The sequence below is a fragment of the Zosterops lateralis genome (genome assembly GCF_965231275.1).
Source record: "Zosterops lateralis genome assembly, chromosome: 29".
NCBI lineage: Eukaryota > Metazoa > Chordata > Aves > Passeriformes > Zosteropidae > Zosterops > Zosterops lateralis.
The window spans coordinates 3,789,620-3,802,662 of record NC_139789.1 but is presented as its reverse complement, the minus strand read 5'-3'; the positions used below and the strand labels follow the sequence as shown (position 1 = coordinate 3,802,662).

The window sequence follows — 13,043 nt, the reverse complement described above, 5'->3', positions numbered from 1 at the left end:
TTTATCTGCCACAGTTTCTCAGGGAATTCCATCCCATTCCCTCTCCACCCCCACGGCCAGGAATTCCTTCCCAAATTTTCCGGTTTAAATCCATTCCCTGTGTCCTGGAATTCCATCTATCCCTTACCGCTCTCTGGGAGCCGTTTCAGGCACCGAGAGTGGCTTTGAGGCCTGTCGCGACAGCCTTGGTGACAATGACAGCCCCCAATGAGGCGACAGGGCCGCAGCGCCATTGCCATGGTAACCCCGCCACGACCCTAGGGACTACGACTCCCATCAGCCCTTGCGGCGCGACGCCGGCTGTGATTGGCTGGGAGGACGGAGCCAATGGGAAGCGGCGTTGTTGGCGGGCGGAGCAAAATGGCGGCGCTGGGCCCGGTGTGGGCGCGGGCTGGGGGCCGCAGGTACCGGGAGGGGGAATTCCAACCTTAAAATTCCAAATTTATCCCGATTTTCCCTCTCCTCACTCCTTGTTCTTGCTTTAATTTTTCCCAAGCCTCCTCCTGCTGCGAGGTTTTCCCTTCCCGCTGCTCCCAAACCCTCTGGAGCCTCTTCCCAGGACTCTCAACCCCTCCGTTCTCTGCCGCGTCCCGGTCCCGGCCTGGAATTCCCAACAGATCCGTGGAAAATCTCGAGGGAACGAGTACCAGCCCAACAACTGGAAGCGGAAAAAGACGCACGGCTGGATCAAACGGATCAGAACTCCCGGCGGGATCGCCGTGATCCTGCGGCGGATGCTCAAGGGCAGGAAATCCCTGAGCCACTGAGGGACCCTCTGGGATTCTTCGGGGATTCGGGATGATCCCGCCGAGGCACGGAGGTGGTGCCCAGCCCTGCTGTCCTCGTCACCCGGGCGGTCTCTGAGGGTTTGGGGTCGCGGCTGCTGCTTCAGTTGTTAAATTCTTCTCGTTTTTTCCCTATGTTTATTCCAAAGAGGTTTTTTTGTTTGTTTGTTTATAAACGTGGGAATGCGGAGTGTGTTTAATGCGTTAATTAGGACGGGAAACTTAATGAGGAGGGGGGAATTTGGGGTGTTCCGGGGTCAGGTATTTGGGAAGGATTCGGGATGGGGAATCAGGAGTGGAATTCACGTTGGCTTCACTCAGCAGCGCCTTCGCTGCTCCGTCCTGCGGGATCCTGATTCCAGCGTCACCTCTGGGATGGGATAAAGGGAAGGAATTCTCCTCTTCCTCCTCCGCGCGCCGCTAATGAGCTGCCCCTTAATTAACAAGAGAATTCGCCGGCGGAACTATAACCCCCAGCCCAAACTACAACTCCCAGCATGCCCCGCGCTGGCTCCATCCGGGTCCTTTCGCACTCCACCCGCCCCGCCCTTTCCGCGCGGCTACTTCCTGCCTCAACCCAACCTTCCCTTAGATGATTGACAGGCGCAGCGCCCAATAGCAACGCGGCGTCCCGCGGCGCGGCCCAATCGAAGCGCACGAGGCGGGCGGCCATGACAGTGGGCGGGCCGGGGCGGCTCCTCCCGGCTGGCGGCGGTGAAGATGGTACGTGAGACCCCCGCCGCAATGGCGCCCCCGGCCCGCCCTCAGCGGCCCGGCCGCGCCTCCCGGGCCCCGGCGAGCCGGCCCAGGCCTTCCCGGTACCGCAAGGGCGGAACCGCGGCCGCTGGCGGCCTGTAGGGCCCGCGCCTTCCGTGGCCTGGGCGGGGGTGGTGGGGCTGAGGGGGGTGAGGATCAGGGGGACCCTCAGGGGGCTCCGCAGGGTTTGGGGGTGCGGGGGTTGGAGGGTTCGGGGGTTCCGGGGGTGCCGCAGGCTCGGGGTGGGGTTGGGGTACCCCAGTGTGGGCGGGGGCAGCCTGAAGGGGGTCTGAGGTGTTTGTTTTGGGTGGGGGGCGCCCCGAGGTGCGGCTGGGCCGTTGGGCTGGTGGGGGAGCCGAGAGGAGACCCTGAGGGGGGGCTGAACCACTTGTGTTATGGGGGGTTCAGGGGGACACCCTAAGGAGAGGGGACACCCTAAATTTAGGCTGAACCATTTGTGTTATAGGGGATTTAGGGGCACCCTAAGGTGGGGCTGAACCATTTGTGTTATGAGGGGTTCAGGGGGCGCCCTAAAGTGAGGGGGCACCCTAAATTTGGGCTGAACCATTTGTTTCGGGGTGGGGGTTCAGGGTAACACCCTGAAATTGGACTGGGGGGTTCAAGGGGGACCCTAAAGAAGAGACTGAGCCATTTCCTTGCATGGGGGCGCCCTAAAATTGGACTGAACCATTTGTTTTGTGGGGGAGTTTTAGGGGGGCACCCTAAGGTGGGGCTGGACCATTTTTGTTATGGGGGGATTTAGGGACACCCTAAGGTGGGGCTGAACCATTTCTTTGGGTGGGGGACACCCTAAAATTGGGCTGAGCCCTAAAAGTTTGGGGTGGGGGTTCAGGGGGCTGAACCATTTGTTTTATGGGGGGATTTAGGGGCACCCGAGGGTGGGGTTTAACCATTTGTTTTATGGGGGGTTTAGAGGTGCTGGGTGCTCCCCCTTGGAATATTTTGGGATGCCCCCTGGGATTTGGGGGTTCCCCACCTTCAGTTTTGGGTTTGGTGGGTGGAGTTGGGTGGCTCCTCCACCCTCAGGATTTTTGGGAATTCAGGAATTGGAGCCTCCCCAGTTCTGGGATGATCCTTTGGGAATTTTTGGGATGGGAATTTTGGGATTTGGGCTCCTCTGGGATGATCCTTTGGGAATTTTGAAGTGGGAGTTGTTCCATGGCCTTGGATTAGCAACATTCCCAAATATCCCAAAGGTTGGGAATTGCAGCTTTAGGGTCACCCTGGGAAAACTTGGGGCTGCCCAAATCCTGGGAATTTTCTGTTCAAATCCCTGGAATTTGGGGCTTTGGATGGACACAAATCTCTGGGATCTGTCAACTCTTCCCTGGGGTTTTTTTTTGGGAATTCTGATTCTCCCTGGGTTTTTTGTTTTGTTTTGTTTTGGTTTTTTTTGGATTTGTGTCTCTCCCTGAGGTGTTTTTTGGGAATTGTGTCTCCCCAGGCAGATTTCCTGAAGGGGCTCCCCGTGTACAACAAGAGCAACTTCAGCAGGTTCCATGCGGATTCCGTCTGCAAGGCCTCGGTGAGTGCTCTGGATCCTGGGATTCCTGAATCCTGGAATTCCCACATCCCAACATTCCCAAATCCCAGCCTTTCCATTCCCAGAATTCCCAAATCCCAGCATTCCCTATCTCAGTGTTCCCAAATCCCAACGTTCCCCATCCCAGTGTTCCCAAATCCCAGAATTCCCAAATCCCAGACTTCCCATGTTCCATTATCCCAAATCCCAGCATTTCCAATCTTGGAATTCCTGAATCCTGGTGTTCCCAAATCCCAGTGTTTTCCCAGGGTTCCACATCCCAATATTCCCACATTCCCACCTGCCCATACCGCAACGTTCCCCAGTCCTGGCATTCATCATTCCAGGATTCCCAAATCCTGGTGTTCCCAAATCCCAGCATTCCTAGTATCCCAAATCCCAGCATTCCCAACATTCCCAATCCCACATCCCAATGTTGCCAAAACCCAACAATCCCAGTCCACACATTCCCACTATCCCAAATCCCACCATTCCCATTTCCAACATACCCAGAATCCCAAATCCCAACATTCCAACTCTCAACATTCCCAAATCCCGGCATTCCCCATTCCAGGTGTTCCCAAATCTCAGCATTCCCAGCATTTCCCAATCCCAGTATTCACCAGTCCCAGCATTCCCAGAATCCCACATCCCAATGTTCCCAAATCCCAACAATCCCAATCCTGACATTCCCAATATCCCTCCCACATTCCAACATTCCCAAATCTAAACATTTTCCAAACCCACATCCCAGTCTTCCCAAATCCCAGTGTTCCCTAATTCTAGCAATCCCAATCCCAACATTCCCACCATTCCCATATCCCAGCATTCTCAAATCCCAACATTCCCAAATACCAGGATTGCTAAATCCAGGTGTTCCCAAATCCCAGCATTCCCAGTATCCCAAATCCCAACAGTCCCAATTCGAACATTCCCAGTATCCCTCCGACATCCCAGCATTCCCAAATCCAAACATTGCCAACATTCCCCAATCCCAACATTCCCAATCCCACATCCCAATGTTCCCACATCCCAAAATCCCAATTGAAACATTCTCACTATCCCAAATCCCAACATTCTCCAATCCCGGCATTCCTCATTCCCAGATTCCTAAATCCAGGCGTTCCCAAATCCCAGTGTTCCCAATCCCAACATTCCCAGAATCCCAACATTCCCAAATCCCAACACTCCCAATCACAGCATTCCCAGAATCCCACACCCCAGCATTCCCAAATCCTGGCATTCCCCATTCCTGGATTCCTCAATCCCAACATTCCCAGTATCCCATATCCCAGTGTTCCCCAATCTCAATATTCCCAAATCCCAGAATCCCCAATCCAATCATTCCCAGGATTCCCATAATCCCAAACCCCAGAATTCCCAAATCCCACCATTCCCAGAATCCCAAATCCCGCCATTCCCATTGCTGATGGCTGTTGGGAATTCCCGTTTCAGAACCGCCGGCCCTCGGTGTATTTGCCCACCAGAGAATTCCCCTCGGAGCAGAGTGAGTTACCCCGGAAAATCCCACTTTTCTTGAGCTTCATCCCAGAATCACAAATCCCAAATTCCCCTCTCTGTATTCCCAACTTTCCCCCTTTTCGTTCCCAAATTTCCCCTTTTTATTTTCCAATTTTCCCCTTTTTTATTCCTAATATTCCCCTTTTTAATTCCCAAATTTCCACTTTCTTTATTCCCATTTTTTCCCTCTCTTTATCTCCAATTTTCCCTTTATTTATTCCCAACTTTCCACCTTTTTTATTCCCAATATTCCCTCTCCTTATTCCCAATATTCCCCCTTTTTATTTCCCATTTTTCCCTTTATTAATTCCCAACTTCCCTACTCTGTATTCCCAGTATTCTCTCTCTTTATCTCAAATTTCCCTCTCCTTATTCCCAGTATTCCCTTTATTGATTCCCAACTTTCCCCTTGTTTATTCCCAATATTCCCTTTTTTATCCCCAATATTCTCCTTTTTATATCAAATTTCTCCCTATTTATTCCCAATATTCCCCTTTTTATTTCCCAATATTCCCCCTTGTAATTCCCAATTTTTCCCCTTTTAATTCCCAAATTTCCACCTTTTTTATTCCCATTTTTTCCCTCTCTTTATTCCAAATTTTCCCTTTATTTATTCCCAACTTTCCCCTTCTTTTTTCCAAATTTCTCCCTTATTTCTTCCCAGTTTTCTCCTTATTTATTCCAAATTTTTTCCATTATTTATTCCCAATTTTCCCTTTTATTTATTCCCATTTTCTCTTTAATTATTCACAATATTCTTCTTCTTTATTCCCAAATATTCTCTTTATTTCTTCCCATTTCTCATTTTTTGTTCCCATTTTTCCCTTTATTAATTCCTAATTTTCCCTTTATTAATTTCCATTTTTCCCTTAATTATTCCCAAATTTTCTCTTAATTACTCCCAATTTTCCCTTTATTAATTCCCAATATTCCCCTCATTTATCCCCAATATTTTCCGTATTTGTTCCCATTTTTCTCTTTATTTATTCCCAACTTTCCTCTGACAATTCCCGATTTTCCCTCCCTCCTTCCCCATCCGAATCCTCCTAAAACATGGAATTTTTTCCCTGTTTTTCCTTGGAATTCTCTCCCAGTTATCGTGACAGAGAAGACAAACATCCTCCTGCGCTACCTCCACCAGCAGTGGGACAAAAAGGTGAAAAAAATTCCATTTTTGGCATCAAAAATTCCCAATTTTTCTGGGAATTTGGGACTGATTAATTCTGATGTTAATTATTAATGTGGGAATTCCAGTTGGGAAATCCTGGGATTGTTTTTTTGCCTCTGGAAATGAGGGAAAAATGGGAAATTTTGGGGGGTTGAGGGAGGGGGAAATTGGGATTGAGGGGAGGAGGGTTGAGTTTGGGATTTGGGAATTTGGGAATGTTGGGATTTGTGGGATTGGGGATTTGGGATTGGGAATGCTGGGATTTGGGAACCATCACAATTGGGAATGCTGGGATTTGGGAACCATCACAATTGGGAATGTGGGAATATCGGGATTTGGAATTTTGTGGGAATGCTGGGATCTGGGAACTCTGGGATTTAGGAATGCTGAGATTTAGAATTTTGTGGGAATATTGGGATGTGGGATTTTGGGATTTGGGAATCCCACAATGTGGGAAAACTGGGAATTCCCACCCTGGGCCTGTCCTCTTCTTCTGGACAATCCCCCTCTGGACAATCTCCTCCAGAATTCCCCCTCTGGAATTCCCTGTGGACAATCCCTCTGGACAGTCCCTCTGAATTTCCCTCTCTAAAATCCCTTTAGAATTTCTCTCTGGAATTCCCTCTGTAAAATCCCTCTGGACAATCCCCCTGGACAATCCCCTTTGGAATTCCCCCTCTGGAATTCCGTGTGGACAATCCCTCTGGACAATTCCCTCTCTGAAATTCCCTCTCTAAAATCCCTTTAGGACTTCCCTCTGTAAAATCCCTTTAGAAATTCTCTCTGAAATTCCCTCTGGAAAATCCCTCTGGAATTTTCCTCTGGACAATCTCCTCTGGAATTCCCCCTCTGGACATTCCCCTTTGGACAATTCCCTCTGAAATTCTCTTTGGACAATCCCCTCTGGAATTCCCTGTGAACAATTTCCCTCTGGACAATTCCCTCTCTAAAATCCCTTTAGGATTTCCCTCTGTAAAATCCCTTTAGAATTTCCCTCTGAAATTCCCTCTGGAGAGTCTTTTCTGGAATTCCCGCTCTGGAATTCCCTGTGGACAGTCCCTCTGAATTTCCCTCTGTGAAATCCCTTTAGAATTTCCCTCTGGAATTCCCTCTGGGCAATGCCCTCTGAAATTCCCTCTGGAGAATCTTTTCTGGAATTCCCGCTCTGGAATTCCCTGTGGACAGTCCCTCTGAATTTCCCTCTGTGAAATCCCTTTAGAATTTCCCTCTGGAATTCCCTCTGTAAAATCCCTCTGGAATTTCCCTGTGGACAATCCTTCTGGACAATCCCCTCTAAAATTCCTTTAGGATTTCCCTCTGGAATTCCCTCTGTAAAATCCCTCTGGACAATCCCCTCTGGAATTCCCTGTGGACAATTCCCTCTGGACAATTCCTTCTCTAAAATCCCTTTAGGATTTCCTTCTCTAAAATCCCTTTAGAATTTCACTCTGGAATTCCCTCTGTAAAATCCCTCTGGAATTTTCCTCTGGACAATCTCCTTTGGATAATCCCCTCTGGAATTCCCTCTGGAGAATCTCCTCTGGAATTCCCTGTGGACAATCCCTCTGGACAGTCCCTCTGAATTTCCCTCTCTAAAATCCCTTTAGAATTTCTCTCTGGAATTCCCTCTGTAAAATCCCCCTGGACAATCCCCTTTGGAATTCCCCCTCTGGAATTCCTTGTGGACAATTCCCTCTGGACAATTCCCTCTCTAAAATCCTTTTAGGACTTCCCTCTGTAAAATCCCTTTACAATTTCCTTCTGGAATTCCCTCTGTAAAATCCCCCTGGACAATCCCCTTTGGAATTCCCCCTCTGGAATTCCTTGTGGACAATTCCCTCTGGACAATTCCCTCTCTAAAATCCTTTTAGGACTTCCCTCTGTAAAATCCCTTTAGAATTTCACTCTGGAATTCCCTCTGTAAAATCCCTCTGGAATTTCCCTGTGGACAACCCTTCTGGACAATCCCCTCTGAAATTCTCTTTGGAGAATCTCCTCTGGAATTCCGTGTGGACAATTTCCCTCTGGACAATCCCTCTGAATTTCCCTCTGTAAAATCCCTTTAGAATTTTTCTCAGGAATTCCCTCTGTAAAATCCCCCTGGACAATCCCCTTTGGAATTCCCCCTCTGGAATTCCCTGTGGACAATCCCCTCTGGACAATTCCCTCTCTAAAATCCCTTTAGGACTTCCCTCTGTAAAATCCCTTTAGAATTTCTCTCTGAAATTCCCTCTGTAAAATTCCTCTGGAATTTCCCTCTGGACAATCTCCTCCAGAATTGCCCCTCTGGAATTCCCTGTGGACAATTCCCTCTCTAAAATCCCTTTAGGATTTCCCTCTGTAAAATCCCTTTAGAATTTCTCCCTGGAATTCCCTCTGTAAAATCCCCCTGGACAATCCCCTTTGGATAATCCCCTCTGGAATTCTCTTTGGAGAATCTCTGGAATTCCCCCTCTGGAATTGCCTGTGAACAATCCCTCTGGACAATCCCTCTGAATTTCCCTCTCTAAAATCCCTTTAGAAATTCTCTCTGAAATTCCCTCTGGAAAATCCCTCTGGAATTTTCCTCTGGACAATCTCCTCTGGAATTCCCCCTCTGGACATTCCCCTTTGGACAATTCCCTCTGAAATTCTCTTTGGACAATCCCCTCTGGAATTCCCTGTGAACAATTCCCCTCTGGACAATTCCCTCTCTAAAATCCCTTTAGGATTTCCCTCTGTAAAATCCCTTTAGAATTTCCCTCTGAAATTCCCTCTGGGCAATGCCCTCTGAAATTCCCCCTGGAGAATCTTTTCTGGAATTCCCGCTCTGGAATTCCCTGTGGACAGTCCCTCTGAATTTCCCTCTGTGAAATCCCTTTAGAATTTCCCTCTGAATTTCCCTCTGTAAAATCCCTCTGGAATTTTCCTCTGGACAATCTCCTTTGGATAATCCCCTCTGGAATTCCCTCTGGAGAATCTCCTCTGGAATTCCGTGTGGACAATTTCCCTCTGGACAGTCCCTCTGAATTTCCCTCTCTAAAATCCCTTTAGAATTTCTCTCTGGAATTCCCTCTGTAAAATCCCCCTGGACAATCCCTTTTGGAATTCCCCCTCTGGAATTCCCTGTGGACAATTTCCCTCTGGACAATCCCTCTGAATTTCCCTCTCTAAAATCCCTTTAGAATTTCTCTCAGGAATTCCCTCTGTAAAATCCCCCTGGACAATCCCCTTTGGAATTCCCCCTCTGGAATTCCCTGTGGACAATCCCCTCTGGACAATTCCCTCTCTAAAATCCTTTTAGGACTTCCCTCTGTAAAATCCCTTTACAATTTCCTTCTGGAATTCCCTCTGTAAAATCCCCCTGGACAATCCCCTTTGGAATTCCCCCTCTGGAATTCCTTGTGGACAATTCCCTCTGGACAATTCCCTCTCTAAAATCCCTTTAGGACTTCCCTCTGTAAAATCCCTTTACAATTTCCTTCTGGAATTCCCTCTGTAAAATCCCCCTGGACAATCTCCTCTGGAATTCCCCCTCTGGAATTCCCTGTGGACAATTCCCTCTGGACAATTCCCTCTCTAAAATCCCTTTAGGATTTTCCCTCTGTAAAATCCCTTTAGAATTTCCCTCTGGAATTCCTTCTGGACAATCCCTCTGTAAAACCCCTCTGGAATTCCCTCTGGAATTCCCTGTGGACAACCCTGTGGAATTCCCTGTGCCATTCCCATCCCCAGAATGCTGCCAAGAAGCGGGACCAGGAGCAGGGGGAGCTGGAGGGGGAGAACTCGGCTCCTCCTCGGAAAATCGCCCGGACCGGGAGCCAGGACATGACCGAGGACACTTAAACCCCAACCGCGGAAAAATCCGGGAATTCGGGAATTCCCAAAGCTCTTCCCGCTTTTTTTTGTTTGTTTGTTTTCTTTTTTTTTTTTTTTTTTTTTTTTTTTCCCACCTTCCTTCTTCAACCCTCTGGGAATTCCTGGGATCTGCCCTATTTATTTGGGATTTGCCTCTTTCCCGGGTTTTTTTTTTTTGTATTTATGGCACGGGGGGGTTTTTTATGGAGAGGGGAAATTTGGGGTTGGTCCTTGTTCCCAAAATTCCCAGTTTTTTTTTTTTTTTTTTTTTTCCTGGGATTTCTTGGATCTGACCCTGAGATCTCCCAGGGGAATTAATTCTTTATTCCAAAAAAAAAAAAAAAAAAATCACTTTTTTCTGGGATTTATCCCCTTCCCAAAATTCCCAGTTTTTTCCTGGGATTTTCCTGGGATTTGCTCCTGAGATCTCCCAGAATTTATTTCCCCAAAATTCCCATTTTTTTTTTCCCTGAGATTGTTCCTGTGATCTTCCAGAATTCCTTATTCCCCCCAAAAAAAATTCACTTTTTTTTCTGGGATTTGTTCCCTTCCCAAAATTCCCAGTTTTTCCTGGGATTCCTGGGTTCTAGTTCCCCTGTGGTATCCCAGAATTTCTTATTGCCCCAAAATTCCCATTTTTTTCCTGAAATTTTCCGGGATTTGCTCCTGAGATCTCCCAGGGGAATGAATTCCTTATTCCCAAAAAATCACTTTTTTTTCTGGGATTTATCCTCTTCCCAAAATTCCCATATATTTTTTTTCCTGGGATTTCTCAGATCTTCTCCTTAGAAAATTCCAGGATAATTCTTCTTTTTTTTCCCCAAAATTCCACTTTTTTTTGGGATTATTTGGGTTCTCCTCCCTGTGACATCCCAGAACTCCTCATTCCCCCAAAAAATTCCACTTTTTCTGCCATTTCCCTTCCCAAAAATCCCATTTTAAGCATTCCCCACATCCCTTTCCCTATAAAAATCCAGGGGTTTTTTTCCCCCTTGATAAATTCCCAGGAATCTTTTGGATATTCCCAAAATTCCCAACTTTGAGGCCTTTCCCATTTTTCCAGAAAATTCCCAACCCCCTTTTTTTTCCATGCTCCAATCATGGCTGGAGCCAATTCCTGGGAATTTGGATCCTGGGATTTATTTTTGGGATTGGGAGGGGATTTTTTTAAATCCTTAAATCCCCCAAAATTATTTTCCTGGGAAATCATCGGATCCTCTCCGAGGGAATCGCTCGGAATTCCAAAGGGAAGGACTTGGGGAGCTGCTCCTGCCTCGGATTTGGGAAAAATCCTGGATGGAATTCGGGAATTTCAGGATTGGAATTCAGGAATTTCTTGGATGAAATTTGGAAATTTTGGCGATGGAATTTTGGGAATTCCCGGATGAAATTCCAGGAACGTGGAGCTGAAAATCCTCAGGATTGAGACAATTCCCAGCCGCCTCTCCAGGACCATCCAGAGCCTCGGAATTCATGGAAAAAAACCCAAAAAACGCTCGGGAAAAACCAGGAAAAGGACAAAAAAAAATCCCAAAAAAATTCCAGCTGCTTCTCCACAAGGAAAAATCCTGGAATTCGGGGCCTTTCTTTCCTTCCCCTCGCTGGAAAATCCCGAAAAAAACCCCAAAAAATTCCCAGCTTTGACTCTCTGGGAGAATTCCTGCCTCTCCTTTTTTTCCTGGAATAAAATCCAGGATCCATCCTCGGAATTCCAGGTTGGAAACGGCCAAAAATTCCTTTGGACATCAGAAGAGGAACCTCGGGAAGAGCAGCAGGACACGGATCCCGTCGGAATTCCCGGAATTTTGGGACTGGAATTCCAGCCAGAACTTTTGGGGGCTTTGCCTCCATTTTTCCCCAAGTTTTTTTTTGTTCTTTTCTTTGATTTTTTTTTTTTTTTTTTTTTTTCTTTTTTTTTTTTTTTTTTTTTTTATGGAAGCAACTTTGGAATTCCTGGAATGCTGAGAGGGGGTGGAGGGTGGGAAGGGAGGGAAGGAAAAGCGGAATTCCCGGAATTTTGTTTTATTTTGTTTTGGTTTTTTGCGGGTTTTGTTTTGGGTTTTTTTTTGGCGGGGGGGGGTGGATGGGGAAATTTCCAGCTGGAAAAGTCCTGGGATGAGCCGGATTTTTTGGAGGAAATTCCAAGGGGGGAATTCCCCAAGGAGAGGAAGGCGGATCCATCCCGAGGATTCCGGAGTTTTCTCGGGAATTGTTGTTCCATTAAAGTGTTGGCACTTCCTGCTGGAATTCCCCCGGATTTTCTTCCCCAAGGGGGGAAAAAGGGGAACGATGGGAAAAAAACAGGGAATGGGGAATTCCAGAGGGGGAATTCCAGCAGGGACAGATCCAGGTGGTGGCACCATCACGGATCCCTCGATGTCACCAAGAGCCACCAAACCCTCTGGAGCCTCTCAGGGGCAGAATCCAGTGGGACAGGGATGGATCCATGGATTTGGGGTCCCTGTCTGAGGTGGTGGCACCATCCCAGATGTCACCAAGGGCCACCAGACCCTCCTGAGGACACCCCCAATCCCTTGGTGCCACCCTCATTCTGGAGCTGGGGGACACCCAGTGACCCCAAGATCCTCTGGGGACCCCCCCCATTGGGACAGGGACACATCCAGTGACATTATCTGAGATCCCTCAATGTCACCAAGAGCCACCAAACCTCCCCAGAGACACCCAGAGCCCCTCAGTCCCTTGTTGTCACCCTCACTCTGGAGCTGGGGACACCCCAGTGACCCCAGGATCCCATGGGGACCCTCCCAGTGGGACAGGGACACCTCCAGGGGGTGGCACCATCCCAGGTGTCACCAAGGGCCACCAAACCCTCCTGGAGACACCCCCAGTCCCCCAGACCCCCTCAGTCCCTTGGTGTCACCTTCATACTGGAACTGGCGACACCACAGTGACCCCAGGATCCCACGGGACGGGGACACATCCAGGTGGTGGCACCATCCCAGATGTCACCAAGGGCCACCAAACCCTCCTGGAGACACCCCGGGCACAGCGAGGGCCCAGCACGGCCCTGCCTCAGTTTCCCCGCGGAGAGGAGCCGCCGGCGCCGCATCCAGGGAGCTCCGAGAGGATCCCGGGGTGGGATTGATGGGATGGGATGATGGGATGGGAATATGGGATAGATTAGGATGGGAATAATGGGATTTATGGGATGGGATTTATGGGATGGGAATATGGGATAAGATGGGATGGGATTGGGATGAGAAGATGGGATGGGAATATGAGATTTATGGGATGGGATTTATGAGATCCAAGGGATGGAATGTCTTGAGATTGGGATTGGATTTATGGGCTGGTATGGAATGGGGAATATGGGATGGGAACATAGAATGGGATGGAAACGTTGGATGGGATGGGATTGATGGTATCCATGGGATGGTATGGAATGGGAATACGGGATGGGATCCATGGGATG

The 13,043-nt window shown here is 48.4% G+C and overlaps 2 protein-coding genes across 2 annotated transcripts; both read left to right on the top strand.

Moving 5' to 3' along the window:
- The first annotated feature begins 316 nt into the window (after positions 1-316).
- MRPL34 (mitochondrial ribosomal protein L34) lies at positions 317-975 on the top strand. The gene is made up of 2 exons (XM_083880109.1): positions 317-404; positions 497-975. Exons 1-2 carry the CDS (start codon positions 328-330, stop codon positions 765-767), a joined length of 348 nt encoding a protein of 115 aa, XP_083736235.1. The 5' UTR covers positions 317-327; the 3' UTR covers positions 768-975.
- Positions 976-1,440: 465 nt separating this feature from the next.
- On the top strand, positions 1,441-11,857 carry DDA1 (DET1 and DDB1 associated 1). The gene is made up of 5 exons (XM_083880062.1): positions 1,441-1,508; positions 3,007-3,087; positions 4,540-4,591; positions 5,700-5,761; positions 9,488-11,857. Exons 1-5 carry the CDS (start codon positions 1,506-1,508, stop codon positions 9,596-9,598), a joined length of 309 nt encoding a protein of 102 aa, XP_083736188.1. The 5' UTR covers positions 1,441-1,505; the 3' UTR covers positions 9,599-11,857.
- Positions 11,858-13,043: the final 1,186 nt, after the last annotated feature.

Excerpts from the sequence above, each read along its gene's own strand:
- MRPL34 (XM_083880109.1), top strand. The coding sequence starts at position 328 with ATGGGAAGCGGCGTTGTTGGCGGGCGGAGCAAAATGGCGGCGCTGGGC. Across the intron at positions 405-496 it reads GCGCGGGCTGGGGGCCGCAG|CCTCCTCCTGCTGCGAGGTT; the intron begins GTACCGGGAGGG and ends ATTTTTCCCAAG.
- DDA1 (XM_083880062.1), top strand. Across the intron at positions 4,592-5,699 it reads AGAATTCCCCTCGGAGCAGA|TTATCGTGACAGAGAAGACA; the intron begins GTGAGTTACCCC and ends ATTCTCTCCCAG. Across the intron at positions 5,762-9,487 it reads ACCAGCAGTGGGACAAAAAG|AATGCTGCCAAGAAGCGGGA; the intron begins GTGAAAAAAATT and ends TCCCATCCCCAG.